A 23,162-nucleotide genomic window follows, 5' to 3' on the forward strand; every position below is an offset into this window, starting at 1 on the left:
GTCAACCAGATTGAGAACGGAAGCAGACTCCGTCTCTGAAGAGGTGCCGGAGGACTTGAAGCCGAAGGATTGCAGGATTAGCGAAAATGAAGCACCATCGTTTCTAATGCCAATTGTGAAGAAGCACCATGGCGATCTGCTAAGAATTCCTCAATGCGGCAGGCTGAGCTACAATCTGCGTAGCTATAGCTTCTATTGGACGGCGACGCGGCCTTCACCACGTGCACAACACGAGGCGATGGGCGAAATTGACACGAGGTCATCTACGATCAGCAACTTGTCAATGTCATCGACGTCGAAAGCTCGCACAGTGCTCACTATTGGGAGGTTACTTCCATGGCTATTTGCCAGGCCGCGTTGCGATTCCACAGCCAAGTCACGACAAGCAAGCTTACGGGATACCCAGTAATCTCTTGATCGTGAGCTTGAAGGATCCCCGAGATAACGGCCCATACATCGTAGCCAACGTTTGAGCAACATGCCTCTGACAGAGGTTACAGGTTGGAACGGTGAACGGCAAGCAAGTCAGCGGGTCCGCCATTCGATGCCGGCTCTACCTGATTCTTGCCAGCCCAGTTCATGAGAGCTTTGGTCATGAACCCATCCTCTACGCCCCTGGCATGGTCAATGACTGCTTGCACATGCACTGACTTGGGTGCTACTAGGAATTGCCTATCCGCAGTCTCATCAAGATCATCAGGAGCCTCAATAGAGACCAGCTTGGCGAAGGCTCGAATGTCGTCGAGATAGACTTCGTCCTCTCCAGCAATGATGAGCATCTTTTCCGCTTTGGCGGAATCTTCTTCAGCCCAGAAAGCCTTACCGCCACGATTGGCAGCAGCCCAGACATGATCACTCACGGGTTGCCACTTCTCTACGAATGCCGACAAGCCCGCGGCGTCGATGACATCCTTGCCGGCATTGTCGGTGAAAGACTGAGCTGTGATATCATTCGAGCAACGCGGGCTGATGCAGATCGCAGATGCCAATGGAGATATCATTTCGACAGGTGAGATGTCTGGATGAGCACTCTTCAAGTGAGCCAGGAGACCCAAAACCATGTTCCCACCTGCCGAGTCACCACCAATGGCGATCTGTGGCGGCGCGAATCTGTTGAGAAGACAGCGAAGACTTTCTACAGCCTGAGCAAGCTGAGTCGGATACTTCGCTTTGGGTAGAAGGGAGTATTGGAGTATGTACAGTTGGCGACATTGCAATTGTCGTGCGAGTCTGATGCTCAACTTGAAGTGCCCCGGTCCGGCTGGGTAGGTATAGCCTCCGCCGTGGAAGTACAGAAGAGCTCCTCCCGTTTCGGGCACATGACTTATATTAAGAGAATGAAGTTTGGCCGGCTCAAAAATGCTTGATGGGAGAATGGTCTCCGTCTGTAGGTTTAGACTGTGCTTGTTGCAGAAAGCTTGCAGATGCTGCCCTGTCGTCTTATTTGAAGAAGGAAAGAGATGAGCTCTGCTGGCTGACACATTGCTGTTGTGTCGATGAAACAGTCCCGTTCGAGGCATGTGCTTGGGTTTCGGAACATGGCGAAGGATGAAGAGGAACATTATTGGCGAAGGAGACATGAAGCGGAGGATGCCCTGGAAAGATGAGCTCGGGCCCTGCTTACGTCAAGGGCGATGATTGAAACGCGTCCTCTCCAGCACTTCTCGAGATTCTTCGTGTCAATCATCAGCACAATGGGGAACGTCGAAGCCGAGCATGCGGAGCGTTCAGAGGAGAAGGTATCTCCAAAGGTCAAACCTGATGAAGAACCCATCATCACGACCATAGACTGCTTCCGAATACTCTTCGGACTGCTCCTCCTCAACTCCCTCCTCAGCTACTTCATCACCGGCGACAGCTACACGTGGAATTACAATCCATACTGGATGAGACCCAAGGCTCTTGCAGCCAAACTGGTGCGCTGCAATCATGACATTGTCAACATCTCTCCAAAAAGCTAAGTACTTTGTCCACAGCGAGGACCCACCGTCCTCACTGATACCCAACTACTTTCATACTCCGGCACCGATCCTTTTCTTCCCATCCTCCTTGCACTCAACGGCACAATATACGATGTCTCCACCAATCCCTCGACATATGGTCCCGGTGGACCTTACCACGTCTTCGCTGGTCGAGACGCCGCTCGGGGCTTCGTTACAGGGTGCTTCGCGGAGGACAATGTCCCTGATCTCCGTGGTGTGGAATGGACATTTGTGCCTCGAGATGTCCCTCGATACGAAGAGATCTCCGACGAGCTGCTTGACGAAGAGAAGCGGCAGTACAGGAAGGACATGCTGGTCAAGGCGCATGAGGGAGTGGAGGATACCATCAAGCACTGGGCGAAGCTGTTTCGCGGGGAGACTGGCAAGGACTATTTCGAAGTTGGATATRTGAAGAGGGATGCAGAGGAAATGGCGAGGCAGCCTCTTCGCGAGCTATGTGGTCCTGCGGAGAGGAAGAGGCCAAAGAAGAGTCAGATGAAGGCCAAGATTGAAGGTGCAGCGCAGGCGAGCAGTGGTGGGAAGAAAGAGTTGTAAGATTGTGAATCATAATGCRTTTAACGCGGCATAGCAATGGTGTATATGGACTGGGTATCATGCATGGAAAAGTGCTGCAAAAAGAGTCGTGTCTGTCGTCTCGTGTCCAATCTCTTCCATCGTACAACTGGGATCGCACAGCTGTCCACTGTTGTGTTCATGTCCTCATCTGCTTTCCTCCCAAACATTGCTAGCATAGAGAATCATCGTAATCTATTCCGTTGAAAAGTCCAAGTACAACATCCAGCATGGGCCCTCGAAGCTCCGTGGATGACTGTGTTTCATATGCATCTCCGCCAAAGATGCGTCTGTCTCTTGTCTCGGCGCTCTCTTCAAGCCCCTTTGGTTGAAACTCGAAAGATCGTGTTGGGTTCGGGTGGTAATGATAGATGTTCGTCCAAGTGTCGGCTCGATTGTGACATCCCATATGCATCGTGGTTAAAGACAGAGGTGGCTCACCAGCCGGCACTGAAGCGTTCGGACGTGTCCTCGACTGTCTAGACCGATGCCGTGTACGTTTTCTGTTCTGGCCCATCGTTGTGCGAGGAAGTCGGTCCGTGGTGGCGTCCAAGTGAGTGTTCATTTGAAGGAAAGTGGTTGGGTGTGCTGAAGAAGAAGCATGGCCGACTTACACTTATACCCACAGCCTTGCGACATCGGCTATGAGTCTTTCTTGGTATGATATGGCGAGACATCTGCCTTGGTGGAGTCATGGAAGCCCAAAGAATTGAATGCAAAAAACTTGGGCGTAGATGTTATCTTTAGAGCGATGACTCAATCTGGAAGGACAGCATGTGACCCATAATGTCTGTCGATTGCGTGGCACGGTTCGCCACACTCCTGACATCCACTCCTGACAYCCACTCCTGACATCCAGGCAGGCAGCGGCGAATCCCTCCAGGGCATGGCTGATCCCAGGACGTGAACACGGCGTGGATGGAGTGAGTTGCAGGATGCGAACTAATCGTGATGGTGGTTCATGCAGGCCATCGGCAAACCTTCCCCGAACCTCATCCACCCAGCCGAGGCATTCACTCGGTCCCAATCACCCATKTCTAGGCGCAAACCAGTTGGTTCGCAATAGACGGCCTGGTACGCTCTGGTAGAAACGGTACAGATACATTTCTTATATCTCCCAAACCTCTCCATATCCTCCACTCTCATAACAACATCCATCATGTCAGCCGAAGCAGACGTCAAGCTCAACGACTTCTCCTCCCTCTTCTCCCTCAATGGCAAAGTCGCCGTAATCACCGGTGGTTCTCGAGGACTCGGTCTGCATGCAGCATCCGGGTAAGCCTTGCATCCTCCTCCCACCCACGCATGATCTTCCTTACTAACAAGAACTCCAGCCTCGCACAAGCCGGTTGCTCCAAAATCTTCATCACATCCCGCAAAGCCAAGGCCTGCGAAGAAGCATGTGCAGCCCTCAACGCCCTCCCTGGTAACTGCAAAGCCATCTCCATCCCCGCCGACATTGCAAAGCCAGGTGAAGTTGAGAGATTGGTCAAAGAGGTAGAGAAGCACACGGACAAAGTAGACATTTTGTTCGCCAACGCTGGTGCAACATGGGGAGCAGAATTCGACAGCCATCCTGAGGATGCCTTTCAAAAGGTCATGGATTTGAACGTTAAGAGTGTCTTCGTTTGTGCACAAAAGTACGTCTCACACAACATTATACAAAGGTCATGAAATTAACACAACAACAGATTCGCACCCCTCCTCCGCAAAGAAGCATCTATCGCATCTCCCTCCCGCATCATCATCACGGGCTCCATCGCTGGTATCGGTGTTGGAACATTGGGCAAGCAGGGTACTTACGGCTACTCGGCCTCCAAAGCAGCAGTCCTTCATCTGGGACGTAACCTCGCTCTTGAGCTGGGTCCTCAAGGTATCCTGGTCAACAACATTGCTCCGGGTTTCTTCCCCTCGAAAATGGCAAATGGTTTGATGGAGTTGAGTGGTGGACAGGAGAATCTGGCYAAGGCTCACCCGAACAGAAGGTTGGGAACTGCGGAGGATATCGCTGCGACGGTTGTGTTCCTGTGTAGTCGTGCGGGACAGCATTTGTGTGGTGGAACGGTTGTTTTGGATGGTGGTAGCTCATTGCAGGCGAAGTTGTAGCTGGGGTTGTATGAATAATGAGCGTTTATATCTGGCAGTCATGCTTGTTGCGAGGACTCCTGATAGTATCATCTTCTGTTGCAGCCATACCAAGTGCACTGACGTGTAGCACTGACTAAGGACGTCGTCGGTACGGATTCGCGTCAGGGTTAGGGTTGGGGTAGTGCTCCATGTCTCGACGATGTTGATGCAGCCATTGCCTAGTCTTCATTTTGTCTCCAGTACATGTTATGTCCCGTATCTCAGGAAGATCCCCTTCGATGTACATATCTGGTCGATCTCCTGACAAGTAATACGCTTCGATGCAGGCTTGCCAACCTTTCCAAAAGTGACCTGGCATCATTGAGCGAAACTCGTAGACCTTTAAGAATGCAATCCTTCTGACTACTACACCCCAATCACGCAGCGACCTTCCCAATCTCAGAAGAAGCAATCGACCAATGCAACCTCTTAACCGCAGTCCTCGCCGTACAAATCGTCAAAGTCCCCATCTTCATCCCATCCCCATGACTCCTATACAACTCCTCACAGACCCTCTTCGCCCCATTCCGAAACTCAATCAAACCCAACGGAGTATTCGAACTAGCAAACAAGGGAACAGCAAACAAGCCATGTAGAAAAATATCACGCTTGGTTTGGAAATCTGTTACTTCGTGCCAGGAACGGGTGAGGCCATTATATGCGTCCATTTTGATGAGGCCGCGACTTGTGAATAAGACGTCGCTGTATTCTTCTTGCAGCTGGTGGCAGGTGAAGAGAGTTGCTGGTCGTTGATTGGTGAGTGTGAATGTGTACAGGTCGTTTATGACGGTGTAAAGAAGGATGCTGTCTCGGAGTTCTCGGGGCAGGGAGAGGAGAGTGCTGGGTTTTGTTGAGGCTGTAGCATGGTTACCCTCTTCAGAAACGCTGTCCATTTCGGGGATTGGGATTCTTTCGGTCCAGCTGGAGAGTGGTGATGTTGATGTTATGATAAGTTATCTAAAATGTATTCCGAGTTGTCTGATCTTTGATGCTGACTGATCCAGTTCTACCTTACTTCGTTGTAGTAGCTTCGGGCATACTCCGTATCTCTTTTTCACTGTATCTCGATCAAGGCAGTTACTCGGAATATCTCAAGTTGACTATGATGACATCTTTTCATTCATGATCTAAACAAAATTTCCGCTAAAGAGTACGAGATTTGGGTCATCCAGATGACATTCAACTCCTCATTCCAACTCTACCTTATTCATGCACGCTCTACTGCTTAGCAAATCCGATCCTTGGACTACCAGTGCTCACATCGTGAACAGCAAAGACACTCTTCAAGAAAATGTCACCGAAGATGGTGAAACCAATCCCAGTGTTACGCTGAATTCCACCAAAGCATTGAGTGCCAGCGTCGTTGACTGGGGCATAGTTGATCAAGCTTCCAGGAACCGTGAAAACCTGGCTACCGATTTTGACATTGAAGTTGGGGAGAGTGGCACTACAGGAGAAAACGTAGCCGCCCTGGTTCGAGTCGTACTTGGCGCCAGAGACTTTGGCGTAGTATGCTGAAGTGACGGCGGATGGGAGGTAGAGGAGCGAGGTACCGGTATCAGCAATGGCACTGCCGACAGAGCCGGAGGTGGTGGTACTAGATCCGACAGAGTAACCGCCTGCGGTGAATTGCCAGAATCCGTTCGAGGTGTCGACGCTGGTGTATGCAATCGAGCCAGTGTACTTGCTGGAGTCGATGTAGCCAAAGTCGTAGGTACCAGCAGTGTTGTGCTTCAGGTCGACAGTGAAGAGCTGCTTGGCAAGGGAGCTCTTGACAGTATCGAAGAATGTGGTAGCCTGAAGTTCAACGTCAGCAATCAATGGTTGGAGATCATCCTGCCCGTATCTTACCTTGTCCGGAGAAACCGTGTTGATCGAGCTGAAAGCAAGTCCAAGCAGACCGTCATTATCGACATCCTGAGAGAAGGCTGCGGACACAGAGGTGGCGGCCTCGACAGCTTGAGACGTAGCAGTCACTCCACCAACCACAACCTTATCAGCGTAGACGACACCGGAGGCACCGGATCCGTCACCATAGCTGATGTCCCAGGTCTCGCCGCTTAGTCTTCTGCCAGATGTGCTCGGGTTGTAGACTGAGTGTCCACTTTGCTCGCTCGTAGCCATGAGAGTGGAGAAAACCCACCTATATAAGGTCAGTTGTCTGGATGATTTCTGTCGATGGAAGAAAACTTACAGATCAGCTGAGCCGGTATCAAAGTCGAGATTCAGAGTCCTGCCGCCAACAGTCACTGGGCAGAGATATGATTGATCGTATTGCTCCGGAGATGCGCTGACACTGCCAGTCTGGGAAGCGCTTGCGGCAGCAGCACGAACTTCTGTTGGTGCAACGGCGCCCACCTTGGCGTACTTTTGGTAGGCCTTGTTGAGCTGAATGGGTCCATTCTTCAAGACTTTGCCATGTGGCTGTTGTTGAATGCTGAAAGCCTTGCGTCCGGCAACCTCTGCAGGTGCAGCGAGAGAAAGTGTGGCAGATGCCACCAATGCGGCTGAAAGCAGGACGTTGTGCATGATGGAGAAGGTGAAGGTGTGGAGATGTTGGATGATGAGGCGAGTATTCACTATCGAAGTAGACCAAGATCTTATATCTGTGAACTTCAAACACTTACAGACAACGCTACACCAGTCTGGAGCACCACCGCAGTTGATCGGCAGAGTAGCAATCAAGAGCAACATCCAGTCATGCGGAGGGAAAGCATACCTCTGCGRCGACATTGCTTGAAAGGCGATGGTCCTGTGTTCGTTCGGCTTTCAAGGCGAAAGCATAAAGACTCGTACCTGATCATACCTGCCAATCCAGGCAAGTCGTAGAACTGCTGTGAGCAAATCACTCGCACGGAGAGTAGCGTTCGCAGAGTGCGGAAGTCGAACACCCACCACCCCGCTCCATCAAACAAGTTTGCAGCGTCGTTCCTGTGATTGCATTCCCTCGTCGTATTGGTCCGGCAAGTGGCCCGATAATTTCTGCTGTGTCTCGAAGTGTCATTTTGGTAGCTATCGCACTTGGGTTTGCAAGCGTAGTGTAGACTGCCAATCACAAGGTCAAAGAGCCGGCCAACTTGGCGCCGTCCGCTGTCTTATCCGCCTACGTGGGTCTTGAACACCAGATAATCGTTGCCAAGATAGCTGTGCCGGAGCTTGAATTTGCTTGGACTGGAGAAGCTTCCCCAGCCAACATCGCCATGTCGGTGTGTACTTAGCAGCTGGCGTGTGAAGTGTCTTTGTCGGCATTTGCTTCCGACAACAGATCAACGGAGGAATCTCGGTGGAGCCTGGAGAATATCATTGTCAAACTCTGATTTGGTAGAAAAGACGATGTCGCAGGTTTCAGGATCAGACACGACTTGGGATGAACGTGTAGTCAAACTGAGAGAGTGCGGTCCTCCAGAGGCCACCGCGAAGCGAGATCATTGGCCGCCTCTCAAACCATCAAATGTCCATGTAGCTGCATCTCAAAGGAGGAGGGCGTAGCGGCACAGCCTCTGTTCGTGGCGATGTTGTTCATGGAAAAGGATGCGGAGAGACCTGAGAGATGATTGGTCGTCTTGTCTTCATGCGCTAGAGTGACACTAGCGTGCTCTCTGAGTTCGTCCGGTCCCCGATCTCAAAGTCGGAAGCGATGTTGCTAACTCTCTCTCTCTCTCTCTCCATGACTCCTTCGAGTGGTGATGTGGGCATGCGACAGCCTCACCAGCGATACCTTTCGTAACAGACAGAGCTGTCTTGGCACACGAGGGTTGGAGTTTTCGCCACATCAGCGACATGAAGCTGACCGCATGGTAACTTATTCTTWGCCAGACGACTAGCCCGGCACCAGCGCCTTTCTGGAAGACAGGTTGGCGCCTATGGCGCATGCGATTGCGTGCTAGACTTGTCAGCTTGATGCTCACTTGCGAAACTGCCTGTCAAATGTTTGGACCCGTCACACTGAAAGCGGACATACCTCCAAAACGAGAGACCATGATGGCGTAGTGTGGAGGATCTGCAGATGAGCAGTCGAGTCGAGCAGGTGTTCCTGAGCTGAATCCATGGAGCCGCATATACCGACCCACCCCAGTTTCAGCTGTTAACTGCAAGTACATCCGCAGTACCAAATCAAGACCGGACGAAGATTGTGCGTCTTCGAGAACAGCCGGATTGCACAGCTGGTCATTTTCTCATAGCCACCACTTGGGTGCGACCTCGGAACAGTCGATGTTTGGTCCAAGGCCCTCCATTCTGATACTGTAGCCCGAACTTGTTCACGACTAGGCGCGGGATGATCGGCCGGCTGCGATATGTCACCTTCTAAATCAAGAACAACAAGCAAACCAAGCCTACGATTAGGGTGATTGAAGCCGAACGCACGCCTTGGCCACATGTGGAGCACATGCATTAGTGTAAGGTGCCTGCAGGCCAACGACTTGTTTCTTGTATCACATGTCGAAGATCATGAGTTCAACCGCAGCTGGTCATCGGACACTACCCGCGATATCTGGAGAAGTAACGTTTGTGGTTGGAGAATCCATTGTTCCTGATCGACATGGCCATGTCCCTGCATATGGGAGGCGAGAGCCACAATCTGGAGCATCGGTGAAGACGGACCAGTCAAGTCGTCTTTGAGCCTAGCGGCGTTGATAAATTGAAACATTTTGACCTTCCTCTTTTGGCGCTCCTCCGTAGATGTCCACATGCTCGCGAAGCCTCCTGTAGAATAATTCACAGCCAGTGTAAATTGATCCAAGGCAAGAACAAAGTCACTGACGGTCGAGCATTACGCCCATTCGACATGAGAAATGTGTGAGAACATCATACTTGCAGGTATGTTCCAGTCTCTTCTCATTATTACTACCAGGGTTCATCGCTCATGCAGTATTTTCAATATCCATCATCAATCAATATCCATACGGCTTAGCATTGTACTTTGCAAACGCAGCATCGACCAACTTCGGGAAGTTGGGCGTGCCGAAGCCAGTAACGGCATCCCATCCCTTCTGAGCGGGGAAACCGGTGGTGTTACAGCCAAAGCTGGAGCCGCTGGTGACATCGTTGAGAGCCTTGTAGGCACCGCTGTAGATCCATGGGTTGAGGAATCCGAGCACAGGCTTGCCCTTGGCGAGAAGAGCATCATTGACCAGAGCAATGACACCAGCGAATGTAGGCGAGGATGCAGAGGTGCCACCAACGGTACGCACTGAGCCCTCAGAGACAAGAGCGTCGCGGTTACTGTACACAAGTCAATATAGGGTGAGAGGATATCGTAGGAAAGAATACTCACCCTTGCGCAGCAACATCTGGGTAGCCACGACCCTTCTTGTTGTAGAAACCATTGTAGAGCCCGTTCAAGCTCTTGACGTACTGGGCGACCGTCTTCGCTTGGTAGTCAGGAGCAGGGAAATACTCGCTGAAACCAGCACCGGAGCCGAAACGCTTAACAGCGACTTCAGGCTCGAAAGCCTCAGTTCCACCAACAGCCGTCACCCAGGGACAGCCAGCCGGGAAGGCAGGAAGGAACTTGTACTGCTTGGGCTCTGTGTTGGAGTAGCACTTGCCGCTAGAACCAACACCGTTGTCACCAGACGAGAAAAGCACCGACACTCCACGAGCACCAAGCTGAGCAAACCCAGCGCAGACCTTGTTGGCGTAAGAACGTGGGATGGTCTGCTCATCGTCACCGTAGCTGGTGGAGAGGACGTTTGGAACCTTCTTCTGAGCTAGGAGGTATTGCAGGAAGACCAGGTATGGTTCGTTGGTGTTGGTTGGGGTAGCAAGGTCAGGCATGAAAGGAGGAGATCCGCCAGTCGAGTAGGCAGTGAATGGGGTAGGCCATGAGACGGAAAGGACTTGCTCAGCATCGAGGTTGGCTTCAACGTTGACTCCATTGGCGATCTCCTCTGRTGTCTGGGCACCTTGATTGTTGGTGGCATTCGCGATGATGACAACAGGGAAAGTCTTGGCGGCTTCAGCAGCCTCTGGACGGAACATCTGAAGGAACTTGTAAATGTCCGCTCGGTATGACGTTTGGTTGAGGTAGTTGGTCACGGCGACGCTGTTCTTCTCTGGAGCCTGTGCCTTGTAGTTGATGGTTCCGTATAGGGTGCGAATGCACTCTGGAGTGGTGAAACTGATGTTACAGATTTCAGACAGCTTTGACGAGCCCTTGCCAGTATAGAGGCCCTTTCCGACTTTGTCCCACCACTCCAAAGAGTGCGCTTCACCTGTTAGTGCATCGGAACCAGTAGTAGTGACGCTGCTGGTGAGATCTTTGGGGATTGGACGGAAGAATGAGTTTGTGGGCTGAATGACATCGATATGGTCATGCAGATGGATTGGGAGAGACCACTCAGGCGTGCGGTCGAGCACAGAGCCATCTGCGTGTCTGTAGGTGGAGTAGGAAGTGTCTAGGAGCTTCTCGGCCTTTTCAATGGGAATGACAACAKGGATCCAATCTTTGGAGGGTGAGTGTACAGCATCATCGATGCCATTCTCAGCCAGCCAGGCGGTGATGAGGTCGCGCGACTCGTCTGAAGGGGTGACAATGCTGGAGATTTCCTCTGCCGTCATGTGTTGGCCCTGGGAGACCGTTAGCATCTATCAGCCACACACGTTGCACCAACGATACCCACATAACGGGAGTGGCTGGGATCTGAGATCTCCATGAGGTGTTTCTCAATGACACCCTCATTCTGCTGCTTCAGACCAATTTGCATGTGGATGGTATCCGACTTGGACGAAGGTCCGACGATGGTCCAGTCGCGGGGAGCAGCATGACGTTCCTTGACGGCGTAGTTGGAGCGTGAAAGCGAAGGCAACGCGTAGGCGCCCGAAAAGGAGCCTACAAGGAGAGTGAGTTTGGCTGTAGAGATGTACATTTTGAAGAAATGTAAACAATTTCAAAACGATGGAAAGGTTGACAAGGCGCGTGAAGGAACGGGTGGACGACGCGATGCTTTTAATTGATGTCGCATCGCGGARGGGAAGGCGGGTGATAGGCAGCTTGTAGCAGGAGGTAGCACCAAGACCAGACCCAAAGAAGCAGGTATGATGCATATCTATCGTATTCTCCCACGTTTCCAATGCGGGGACTTTGCTCTGTGGTGGCCAGCCTCTCGGTCCGACCTTCCAGCCGCGAGTAGACGGTACGCATCCAGAGCAGAGTCTGGGAATATGTGAAACATGTGCACAATTCTTTAGAAATTCCAACACTCCTCTCAAGCTTGTGAGGCAGTGAGGGCGATATGCTAGGAGGCATGCCTGCAAGCATTTGCCTTGCAAGCTTCATGAGCTTATCGCAAAAGCCAATGTACGCTCGGCCCCACACGATCGAAAACGGTATAGCAATGTATAGGGCTGGTAAAAGCCCCGAGATGGCATCATTTCGTGATTCTCGATCAAATACTTTATGGCAGCACGACTGATGATGTGGTTCCAGTGGCACAGCTGAGACTGATTGTAATTCGGAAGTAAGAAGAAGTCCATGCGTCCAATTGTCATTCATTATATTCCATTACAACATGTACACCCTCCGTCCGCATCATCAAGATMATTTTTGTGCCGTCACCAATGTTTTCTGTACACCCCAACCACTGTCCCGACATGTTGGTGATTGATACCATCATCACTTCTTTCCCTTTTTCTTCCCCTTCCCTGTATCAGGAACACCTCCCAGGATGGCGTCAAAAGTCTTGCTAGCATCCACAGAATGAGTCGGCGTTCTCGGTCTCTCCATTGAGCTGGGAGCGCTTCCGTCTGGTGTAATTCCCGAGGGCAGAGGGAGRGCTTCCAACCCAAGACCAAAGCTCGAGTGTCGCTTGTTGGATGTGCTTCGATCGCTGTATACGCTTGTGGGACGTAGCGAAGCTTGCGGACCCGGCGGTTCGGGCTCATACTCTGCACCACCACTGCTCTGCTGCATTTGCAATGCTTGGCTCAAAATAGGATTTGCTGCGCACCATTGCTCCGCCATACTCCAGCAATGACTTCGTCGGTAGATTCCCTCAACTCCGTGTTCAACAACATCAGAAGGTAGTGAAACCACTCCGCCGCCTGCTCCGCCAACAGAAAACCATGTTCGTTGACCCGCGCCCGAGTTCCCAGCTCCTTGGTCTGCCCAGGGCACACCAGATCGAGGTGGAGCGCAGAGGAAGTACTCCACAGCGTGAGTCCACTTCAAACCAGGCGCATCGCATGCCAGCATGGGGAGAGCTTGCAGGACTGTATACATGAAAATCCACTGACCGACTCGCAGATCTTGAATCTCGGCAGGCGTGCAACCATGAGCGGCCCGCTTCTCCATCTCCYGGAAGGCGTTGACGAATGGAGTGGCGATTGCGTCCTCATTCCAGCTGGCGCGCAACATTTGAGAGATCTCTTCATCCTTGATCTTTTTGTTCATAGCTTTGGCGTCCTGCTTCGCATCTCCCGCTCCGAAATCTTTTCGTGTCGATCTTAATGTTGGCAACCGGGGCAAGTCGAATGGAACCGGTGGCTTCACGGGTGGTGAGGAGCGATCATACTCGGAGAGAATGGCCCTCAAGCCTCGAACAAGCGGCTCGTCTCTGGCGTCGTCCAAACTTTGGCCATCTATGGTCCTGGTAGTGAGGCTAGTTCTGTCGACGAGTAGGTCATACATTGACGCCAAATCGTTGTAAACGTCGCGCAGCACGATCCGATTCAAACCCGATGTTTCAAGCGAATTCTTTTTGCTACTAGCCTTGGGTGGCCAATCTCCATATCGTTGCTTGAGCAGACCGAGCATAAATCGGCGCATGCCAAGAAAGCTCTCCTTCCACGCATCGAACCGCACTCCCTCCTTCCTCTCAATCGATGTTTTGCTGCTCATGATTCCAGAGAAGAGGAATGGAAAGTCAAAATCTGTCATGACAAGCCGTATTGATGCGACCCGCTTGTCCAGGTCCATGGACGCTCGCACGAGCCGATTCTGGGAGATGGGCGAAATCATGTTGAACTTGGGACTCTTGAGCGCTACGAGATCGCCGTGCTTGCCAACAGCATGCGTGAAAGCTTCATTGTAGAGGAGAACGTTCTTCATGCGCTCACCCAGAACGATACCTTCAATGGTCTTCTCTCGACTAGTCCTGACGTCCGCCAGTCCAAGCTCTGTGACATAAGCGTCAAAGCTAGCGTTGCACACCTCGCCATAAGAAGAGCCATCGGCGTTGGTGAATTGGTACGATCTGAGTATTCCAGCAATGGTCATAAAGATGCTGAAGAACGAACTCCTCCGCTCCGTTGCGACTAGAGACTGCCCGCAGAGGAATGCGAAAAAGTTGCGGTAGTCCACCAGTGTTTGGAGATCCTCCATCGTGGCCCGATCGCCGGCCTTTGCTGTCGAAGTTTCCGCTGCTCCATCACTGCCGAGCTTGATGGGGAAATATAGATCTGTCTGCTGGGAGGAGTAGGAGAAGTTTGACTGTCGTCCGTTTGAATCATGTGATGAAGTGGAGCCGTTGGTCTCGCCGTTGCGTCTCGAGCTGATTGACGGAGTTGCAGGGTCGTGCTGTGACAGGCCTCGCGCACGCGTTTCCGGAGGTATTTGCCTTCGATCGCCCGATACACCCCTCGTGTCGTTGTGAAATTCACCGAATGCGAGTTTGGTGAGCACTGAAGAAGAGGCAAACACAGCAGAGTCCACCTTGAACGATGGTCCCTTGTTGGAGACCCGAGGGAAAAGATAAACTGTACAGTTGCCTTCTTCGTTCCAAAGTTCTTGCATCGGTTTCGCATTTACAAGGCCTGAAACATCATACGGCAAGTTCTGTGCGTGTCCCGCGATCCACGCAATCGGACCTTTGCTCGCATCACGATTTGTGTCCTCGCTCTTACTCCACCAATGTTGCTTCTTCTTCTGCAGCACTTCACCTCCCGGAGATGACAAGGAAGGAGCGGCATCGCCTGGCAGGACCAGCGTGGGCGTCATGGAWCGGTTGGCCGAGCGAGATGAGGGTCTCGATCTGTCTTCAGAGTCTGTCATGACATATGGTGGAGGTGGGAGCTGAGGGAGGTAMATGTCGTCCTTTTCGAGGTCCCGCAAACTGGGCAGAGTGAACTCTGGCGTCATGAGGTACTGTGTGGACTGTCTGCGCGCCTCGTTGTACGCGGGAGCTTGCTTGGATAGCTTGGAAGGTGATCGAGATCGTGAAACGTCGTCTGGTGCTGAAGACTTGTGAACTTGCGAGGTGTCTGATGGAGATAGTTTTCGAGGAGAGTCGCCGCGCGTGGAGGATTTGCTGTCGGGCTGTGCAAAGCCCGCAGCCGAGAACATGGCTGATAGTCGCCTAGACATTGTGTTGATTCAGCCCAGCTGAGAGGTTCACCAAGTAGCGCGTGAGGCAGTCAGCCGAGGGCATGTGGTGCTACCGGCGAGGTACTTTTGGGGAGTACTAGAGAGAGGGAGCAGTCCCACGCAGGAGGGAGATGGCACAAAGTATGAGAGAGGTAATGATGTGACGCTGCAGAGTGTGTGCAAGGGGTGGACTGAAGATGAATAATGTTTCAAGCGAAATAAGAAATGGATCCGGTACCCGCGAAAAGGCAGAGAGACACGCTCATAAGACCGCGTACAGCTCGACCCATGCTCGACKAGGCTACGTCAGCTTTATACCCGTCCACCCCTGCACGCCATGCGTAGTCCAAACAATGGTCGAGCGGTGGACTGAAATTTCGCGCTACAACCGCACATCACGAGGCTGTGTCCGTGTGGGTAGTGTGGGCGGCGTAGAATTGACGTCGAGGTATTGGCGCGAGGAGGCTGAAGAAAGTATGCTGATGATGTTGTCCGCCTGAACTTCAAGCGTGTAGCTATTTTAAGTTCTAAGTACGACAAGCGCCAACCTTGAAAGGTGAACTACGGTGACGAACAGCGACTCGAGGCAAATCCATCAGCCGCGTCGAAGGTGGATGCCAGACGACCCGTGGAGTGCAGAATAAGCGAAATATTGACACACAGATGTTCAAATTTCCACTCTTCCATATGCATGGCAGGATATTATCGCTTACTGTAACTGTGTGGTTCTCCCGATAGAGTAGGTGGCCGATGCTTCTCCAAGCCTTTTCGATGCCATCGCTGTTCTCGACGCCGTTGATAGTGCAGCAGAAGTGACCATGGCGAACGATGCGGACCGCAGGTCGTTCATTACACTCGTTCGAGGCTCTCCGAACCCGTTCCTCCTCCCGGCAGAGCTCATCCGAGCAGCCGCAAATGCGGTGCTCTCCGACCCTTTGGTAGCACACGACGGTCTCCTATACGGACCAGATCCCGGGCATGAGCCTTGTCGAGAAGCCGTAGCAAAATGGCTGACAGACTCACATCGACTCGATTCTCATATCGGACCGGAGAGGATATGTATTACCGGTGGAGCATCGCAGAATTTGGGGAACGTGCTGAATGTATACTCGGATCCCGGATACACGCGGGCAATATGGATAGTTGTGCCTGCATATATGCTTGTCTTCCGTACGCCAAGACTTGAATGGACAAGAGAGGGGCGAGAGACTGACCGTAAGGGTAGGGATATTCGAAGATGCTGGCTTTCATGAGAAAATGCGTGCGGTCCCCGAAGATGAAGAAGGTCTCGATATCGAATACCTACGACGGGAGATCCGAAAGAGCGAAGACAAGGCACAAGCACAAGGCAACAACACACCACACTTTAAGCCACAGCGAGAGCGGGCGAAAGTGTACAAACATCTGCTATATTGCGTGCCGTCGTTCTCCAATCCATCGTCGCGTACGATGAGCCTGCGGAGAAGGCGCGAGCTTGTACAGCTGGCAAGAGAATTTGACATGCTAATCGCTTGCGATGATGTGTACGACATGTTGCAATGGCCTGCGAAGAGTGATGAACGCCATGCCGTGGTGATGGAGACACAACTCGAAGCCACGAGCGCTGCTCATCTTCCTCGTTTGGTGGACATTGACAGGCACTTGGATGGTGGTGCAGAGCGAGTCGATGCTGATGGGTTTGGCAATGTCATTTCAAATGGCACTTTCAGTAAGATTGCAGGTCCCGGACTCCGRGTGGGGTGGAGTGAAGGAACGAGAAAACTCACATATGGGCTTTCACAAGCGTACGTACCCACAACTCTCTTTGTTCAATTCTTAGCCCAAGCCTGAGGCTGTACGAGCCAAGCCTTTGTGGAGTGGTACCTGCATCGTTAGGTGATGCCTCTCTCACCTGAGCTTCAATATCCCCGAGCAATGAWCAACAGCCACAAGATTGTAAGCTAATCATGGTCGTTGCAGTGGCGTTCAGCGTTCCGGAGGCGCTCCAAGCCAGCTTACATCGACCTACGTTGCCCGAATGGTCTCCTCAGGGCAAGTGCAGGATCACATTGTGAATGTTTTGCGTCCGGCGTATGCCTCGCGATATCGCGTTTTGCAGCAGGCCATCAAGTCCCATCTATTTCCTCTAGGCTTCACTGCTCCGCAGTCCAATCGGGACGTGGTTGGTGGGTACTTTGTATGGCTTGGTCTGCCGGCCAGGCTGAAAGCCAAAGATCTCTCCGTAAGGTGTCAAGAAGGGGAGAACGTGATGATTGCTCCAGGCAATATTTTCCAGATCCCGGGAGATGACGTGGCAAAGTTCGATGGCAACGTGCGTCTGTGTTTTTCATGGGAAGAGGAATGGAAATTGACTGAAGGCATCAGAAGGGTTGGCGTCGTTGCGAAGAAGATGCTCGATGGCTGCTGATTCGCATCAGAAACGGCAGGCCGTCGTACGACCACTAGTCTTCGCATGAAGGCAATTCCTTGGCTTGATATGATGGGWTTCGGAGGTGCTCGTCTGTCGACCAGCATGAAGCATCTCGAAATGAACTGGCAGGTGACTAGAGCGCGGGTATGTGACGAGATTCTGGCGGTTTGGCGGGAGCCTGGTTGAAGTGCGGATGCATCTAGTCCAGTGGCATTGGCGAGATCTGCGTCTGCTGTTCATCCAACTTGATCAGATCAGATCACATTGTCGGTCGGGATTTTTGTGAACGCTCCTTCCCACATCTTCAAAACATACAAAAGCCAAATTCTCATCAACATCAACATCAAAATCTCTGTTATTGCCTTCCGGTTATCGTTCCTTTCGGTAAATGCACATTCAGTGCATCAGGGATGTCATGGCAGCGCAAGCGCCTGGCTTGAAATATGGCTGGCGCGTGCAAGTTCTATTCTTATCGTACGGCACAGCGCAGAAAGAATATGGCATATCGAGGTCGATGGTGCGCAGGTTGTTGCATATTATCATTTCTTTCCAATACCCATTCAACTCAGCTGGCCTGGAGAAAGACAGTCGATTGCTATCAACCTAAAACAGAATAAGGGAAGCTTCTCGCACATTCCGGACGGACGATGGTCTAGGACAAGAAATTCGATACGGCGTATCTGCATAAGCCTGTGGCCTTGGAGAATCTTGGATCTCTTGACGAGGCATCATGCATTGGAGCCATCCGGTCATCGTTGCTCATTACAGCGGACAGTTCAAATGGCAACATCACCTTCCGTCCTCCTGGACATAATGAATCCTTTGCCTTTGAAGTGGACATCTAAAACCTACTGGGGACATGATTAGGTACCACGTTGACGAGGTATTTGCGTCTGGTTTCGATGGATCATCATCCGAGGATATTTCACAAGCAGTGTACGTCTCCTGGTTAAACGCTTCACAGATTCGCGATATGAACAGTACTGGAGACATCGCGATCCGATCGCTTGGGCCGATGATGGAACTGATGCGATGAGTATGACAACTCGGCGGGTAGAATGACCGCCGCAGTTGCTACGGCTCTCAGGTTGCAGACCATTGTTCGCGCCGGTTGGCTGTGGGCTATTTTCTCAGTCGTGCTTCTTGTGTTAGTGCCTGGCTTCCTACTGTCTGCTGTCATCGTTTCCATCAGGACACAGGTGTCGACATTGGAGAGCTCCGGTCTTGCTTCTTCACCATACAGGCTGGATGATGGCGGCTGTCAGGCATATCGGCCAGCCGGGTCGACTACGTGGAGAGCAATGCCAAAGGATTCGTAATGTCCATGAAACCGGACGCCACCACTACATGGAGGCTAGAGGGTGCTGCAAAGCGGCCCATCTGTGCCTGAGTAGGGGAGCTGAGACGAAGCACCAGATGTCTACCCTGGAGAAAGGATACCTGCTAGGATCTCGCTCATCAGCACGGCGGGGTGATCACTAGGAGTATCCCGTGTCACAGGATTGATTCTGAACATCGCGAGCGCTCTTTGCAGCTTCAGTTCCAAATTGCTCAAGTCTCACAAGCCCCACCGAGAGGAATATTTGCAGAAGCGAGCATGGTCACGCTGTCACAACCGCTGATCTGCATGTGCCGCAAACGTAAATGAGCCATGCGCCATGTACGATTGCCGTGCAAACACTTGTATCATCGTGGGTCCAGCGTCCAGGTGCATGCTACAACGGGCGAGCCAAACTTCTCCAATGTCGGCCTCGTAACCACCAGGCTGGTACTCCAAAAGGGTCGCGAGCGCCTGGTTGGATGTTTTTGTATTGGTAGCAAGGCCGGGAGCCGTTTTCTGTGACGTTTTGTCCCTGTCGTCTTTCCCGCAAGCACGAGGCTGTCACAGCGCCACGATCAACGACCACATTCGCAGCCAGGTTTGTGGGCTCGGGCGGCAACTTCAAACAGATCAAATGGACAACGACTTCGTCTTTCTAAGCCCGAGGACGATGCTTGGTCGACGGGTCAAGTTGGGCGTTGTCGCACGACTCACGATGTGGTTCCCAGGGCGCCAATCATCACGAATGACGGCGGCGGGAATCGCCGTTGCCGTCTGCCGAAAAAGGTCCGAGCGGCCGACCAAGCGCGCCTCCCTGGCGAGTCATTACAGTATTCTTCACGTCCAACGACACTTCTTCGATGGTGCACACGGAATGCTCGCCACAGTCACTATGTTGATGGCGGGTTTCAGCGCGGTTGTTACGACTAGTCTCTGTCTCAGTGGTCCCCCTTCCTGTGGCTGGCTGTAGCCAGCATTCCTAGGTACGCGGCACGAGGCTAGAAGACATGACCCTTCGTCCTTTTGATAGCTAGGTAGACAAAGGTAGGGGTGGGCATGGAGCCGTTGCACACACCGGTATGACGGTGCTCTGCCACCTGTGTGGATGGACAATGATCCGTGGCGGTAGGCGCAACGGTCGAAGTAGATATATACGGCGTCTGCAGGACAGCGAGCAAACGAATTGGAAAACTACAGACGCCCATCGGGAGGCATCAACGACATTCTGAAACGCCGTGGTTCACAAGGCGAGACCGAGACTGAACGACTGGACTACGATTGCTCCATACTGTACCAAACGGGGATTAGGTCAGTCCGCACATTTCGTTCCTGTTCCCATCCCGCATCCATCTACCTTTATCAAGGCCAACACATCCGCTGCTGAAAGAGTTCGCCGCAGCTGATCCCCTCACTTTTCCTCCGCGTGCTTCTTATTGTCAACATTTTCACCCATTGTGCTGGCGGTCACATTCACAACTGCATTGTGTGTTTTTGGTCACTCATTGTCGCTGCTCACGCGATTCACCCAACCTCCATACCAACACTCCAAATACCTCGCACTCCTTCCACCAACCTCCATTCTGCACCAGAACACTCGGTAACCACCGCGAGTCCCCTCACTCACAACTTTCAGCCCACCTGACAACCACCACCCAAACAAACAACAACACGACAACACACTCTTTGCAACCACCATCAGTGCAGGTCACTGAGATTCTGAACGCTGCAACTTCAAGTCGCACCAAGACTCACCATCCACAGAGCAAACATGTTCTCTCCCAGCAGCTTCGCGCTGCTCGCCGCGGCTCTCATCGCCGTCTTCTCCACACAACCCGCGCTCGCAGTGCCGGCGCCGGCCCCACAAGCATCAGATTCCCTAGCAGCATCAACTTCCAACTACTGGCTTGCCAACATCGAGCGGAAAGGCACAGTCTGGGGCAACAATGACAGCAGCTACTCCGTCTTCCGTAACGTTGTCACGGACTTCCAGGCCGACCCCACCGGTCAGCAAGACTCTACCGAGGCCATCAACAAGGCCATCTCTGATGGCGGTCGCTGCGGCTTTGGCTGCAACTCCTCCACCGTCCACCCCGCCATTGTTTACTTCCCGCCCGGCAAATATCTCGTCAGCAAGCCCATTCAAATGTTCTACTACACCCAAATGGTCGGCGACGCCGTTGAGCTCCCCCAAATCGTGATGGCGAGCAACTTCGAAGGCATGGCCATGTTTGACGCGGACCCTTACCAGGATGGTCACAACTGGTACATCAACCAGAACAACTTCTTCCGCCAAATGCGAAACTTCAAAATGGATCTCACTCAGGGACCCGATATAGGTACGGCGATCCACTGGCAAGTCGCCCAGGCTACCTCACTTCAGAACATCGAGTTCGACATGATCAAAGGCAGCCAGCAACAAGGAATCTTCATGGACAACGGAAGCGGCGGCTGGTGCAGTGACCTGAAGTTCAAGGGTGGCAAATATGGTGCCTTCTTCGGCAGTCAACAGTTCACCTCCCGCAACCTTGTGTTTGAGGACTGCACCACTGCAATCTACATGAACTGGAACTGGGGTTGGGTTCTCAGCAACATCACCATCACTGGTGGCACCGTTGGAATTGACATGGCCAACAGCCCATCCAACATGTCTACTGGCTCGGTTATGCTCTCCGACAGCAAGATCTCAGGCACTCAGTATGGTGTCAACACTTCCTACAGCATCGGCGGCAACCTTCCTCTCACCGGTAACACCCTCGTCATCGACAACGTTGACATGAAGGATGTCACAACCGCTGCAGTGTGGTCCGCGAAAGACCAAGCAGTCGTGGTGAAGCCTTCCATGATTGAAACATGGGCACAAGGTAGCGGCTACACCAACAGCGCCGAGAGTACCAGCGCCAACGGGTCAGTTGGCGAGATCCAGAAGCCTCACAAAGCAAAAGTCCTTCTCGACACTGATGGCAAGATCTACGGCCGTAGCAAGCCGCAGTACGAGAATGTGCCTCTTGCCAACTTTCTGTCAGCCAAGGCCAACGGCTGTGCAGGCGATGGTGAGACTGACGATACTGCAGCTGTGCAGGCTTTCTTGGAAAAGGCGTCCGCTCAGGACGGCGCAATTGCGTACTTTGATCACGGCGCCTACCTCGTCTCCGATACCATTGCTGTACCGAAGAACGTCAAGATGACTGGCGAAGTCTGGTCTCTGATTGTGGCCGACGGCAAGAGCTTCTCGGACAGCGAAAACCCCAAGGCCGTCTTCCAAGTTGGAAAGCCTGGCGATACCGGCGCCGTGGAAATCTCCGACATCATCTTCCAGACCAAGGGCGCTGCCCCAGGTGCCGTCATGATCGAGTGGAACTTGAACTCGGAAGAGAAAGGTGCATCTGGCATGTGGGATGCTCACGTCCGCATTGGGGGGTCTGCAAACACTCTTCTGTCTGAGGATCAATGCCCCGGCTGGCCCACTACCCAGCCCACTCCTCAGTGTCAGGGCGTCTTCCTCATGTTCCACTCCACGGAGAAGTCTGGTAACTTTATTCTCGAGAACTCCTGGTTCTGGGTTGCCGATCACGACTTGGAGGTCAACAACCAGACCCAGATTTCAATCTTCAGCGCACGTGGTTGCCTCATCCAGTCTCAAGGCGCTGTTTGGCTTTGGGGATCTGCATCTGAACACTCCATGATTTACAACTACCAATTCGACAGCGTCAAAGCTGTGTTTGGCGGATTCATGCAGACCGAGACACCATACTTTCAACCGAATCCACTGGTCCCAGCGCCGCTCGCCTTCAACAAGGCTTATCGTGACCCAGACTTTTCCATCTGCCCCGATGGCAGCGACAACAATGAAGTTCCCTGCAAGGATGCTTGGGGTCTCCGCGTTGTGAACAGCCAAGGTGTTCTCATCTACGCTACTGGGTTCTACTCGTTCTTCAACAACTACTCCCAAGTCTGCACACCACTCGGCAACTGCCAGGAGTACATGATCCGCATACAAAACAGCCAGGTTGACATGTACACTGTGACCACAAAGGCAGCCGTCAAGATGATTATGGATGATCGGGTCAACTCTCCCATCATCGCCGCGAAGAACCACAACGTCTTTGGCGACACAATCGCCTGGTACTCAAGCAGTCCTTCTTRATTGCACCAAAACTCGACTTTCTTCACTTCTTTTGATGACATACATTGATGACACCAGTCTCTGCACACTCCCTTTCTTGCAGGGAAGTCTTTGGAAGCTGCACGAACTGGTTGGCGAGGATAGATAGACATGACGGCATAGCGTGATGAGCATACTCCGGCGCACAGGACGTCGATGAATGAACTGCATTGGGGGATGAATGGCTGGCGTTTGGCGGGTATTGGTCCCCACTGCGACGTGGGTCGACTTACAAGGCGTTTAGTGATAGCGTTGAGAAAATGACAAAAATTAGATGATCGTGA

At 52.4% G+C, this 23,162-nt stretch overlaps 8 protein-coding genes; 4 read left to right on the forward strand and 4 right to left on the reverse strand.

Moving 5' to 3' along the window:
• Window positions 1–494: 494 nt before the first annotated feature.
• RCC_09471 (uncharacterized protein) lies at window positions 495–1,562 on the reverse strand (the record flags this gene model as incomplete). The annotated part of the gene is made up of 1 exon (XM_023774713.1): window positions 495–1,562. The coding sequence occupies one exon, from the start codon at window positions 1,560–1,562 to the stop codon at window positions 495–497; it is 1,068 nt and encodes a 355-aa protein (XP_023630481.1).
• Window positions 1,563–1,694: 132 nt separating this feature from the next.
• On the forward strand, window positions 1,695–2,537 carry RCC_09472 (related to heme/steroid binding domain protein; the record flags this gene model as incomplete). XM_023774714.1 has 2 exons in its annotated part: window positions 1,695–1,916; window positions 1,977–2,537. The coding sequence occupies 2 exons, from the start codon at window positions 1,695–1,697 to the stop codon at window positions 2,535–2,537; spliced, it is 783 nt and encodes a 260-aa protein (XP_023630482.1).
• Window positions 2,538–3,714: 1,177 nt separating this feature from the next.
• RCC_09473 (probable oxidoreductase, short-chain dehydrogenase/reductase family) lies at window positions 3,715–4,661 on the forward strand (the record flags this gene model as incomplete). XM_023774715.1 has 3 exons in its annotated part: window positions 3,715–3,830; window positions 3,890–4,195; window positions 4,247–4,661. 3 exons carry the CDS (start codon window positions 3,715–3,717, stop codon window positions 4,659–4,661), a joined length of 837 nt encoding a protein of 278 aa, XP_023630483.1.
• Window positions 4,662–5,900: 1,239 nt separating this feature from the next.
• Window positions 5,901–7,211, reverse strand: RCC_09474 (related to Aspartic protease PEP1; the record flags this gene model as incomplete). XM_023774716.1 has 3 exons in its annotated part: window positions 5,901–6,479; window positions 6,534–6,825; window positions 6,877–7,211. The coding sequence occupies 3 exons, from the start codon at window positions 7,209–7,211 to the stop codon at window positions 5,901–5,903; spliced, it is 1,206 nt and encodes a 401-aa protein (XP_023630484.1).
• Window positions 7,212–9,574: 2,363 nt separating this feature from the next.
• On the reverse strand, window positions 9,575–11,551 carry RCC_09475 (related to tripeptidyl-peptidase I; the record flags this gene model as incomplete). XM_023774717.1 has 3 exons in its annotated part: window positions 9,575–9,905; window positions 9,958–11,252; window positions 11,306–11,551. 3 exons carry the CDS (start codon window positions 11,549–11,551, stop codon window positions 9,575–9,577), a joined length of 1,872 nt encoding a protein of 623 aa, XP_023630485.1.
• Window positions 11,552–12,297: 746 nt separating this feature from the next.
• Window positions 12,298–14,985, reverse strand: RCC_09476 (uncharacterized protein; the record flags this gene model as incomplete). The annotated part of the gene is made up of 1 exon (XM_023774718.1): window positions 12,298–14,985. The coding sequence occupies one exon, from the start codon at window positions 14,983–14,985 to the stop codon at window positions 12,298–12,300; it is 2,688 nt and encodes an 895-aa protein (XP_023630486.1).
• An 818-nt stretch (window positions 14,986–15,803) lies between these two features.
• On the forward strand, window positions 15,804–17,392 carry RCC_09477 (related to aminotransferase; the record flags this gene model as incomplete). XM_023774719.1 has 3 exons in its annotated part: window positions 15,804–16,155; window positions 16,211–16,769; window positions 16,945–17,392. The coding sequence occupies 3 exons, from the start codon at window positions 15,804–15,806 to the stop codon at window positions 17,390–17,392; spliced, it is 1,359 nt and encodes a 452-aa protein (XP_023630487.1).
• A 3,092-nt stretch (window positions 17,393–20,484) lies between these two features.
• Window positions 20,485–22,987, forward strand: RCC_09478 (related to glucan 1,3-beta-glucosidase; the record flags this gene model as incomplete). XM_023774720.1 has 2 exons in its annotated part: window positions 20,485–22,838; window positions 22,918–22,987. 2 exons carry the CDS (start codon window positions 20,485–20,487, stop codon window positions 22,985–22,987), a joined length of 2,424 nt encoding a protein of 807 aa, XP_023630488.1.
• Window positions 22,988–23,162: the final 175 nt, after the last annotated feature.

Source organism: Ramularia collo-cygni, assembly GCF_900074925.1.
Source record: "Ramularia collo-cygni strain URUG2 genome assembly, contig: RCC_scaffold18, whole genome shotgun sequence".
NCBI classification, from domain to species: domain Eukaryota; kingdom Fungi; phylum Ascomycota; class Dothideomycetes; order Mycosphaerellales; family Mycosphaerellaceae; genus Ramularia; species Ramularia collo-cygni.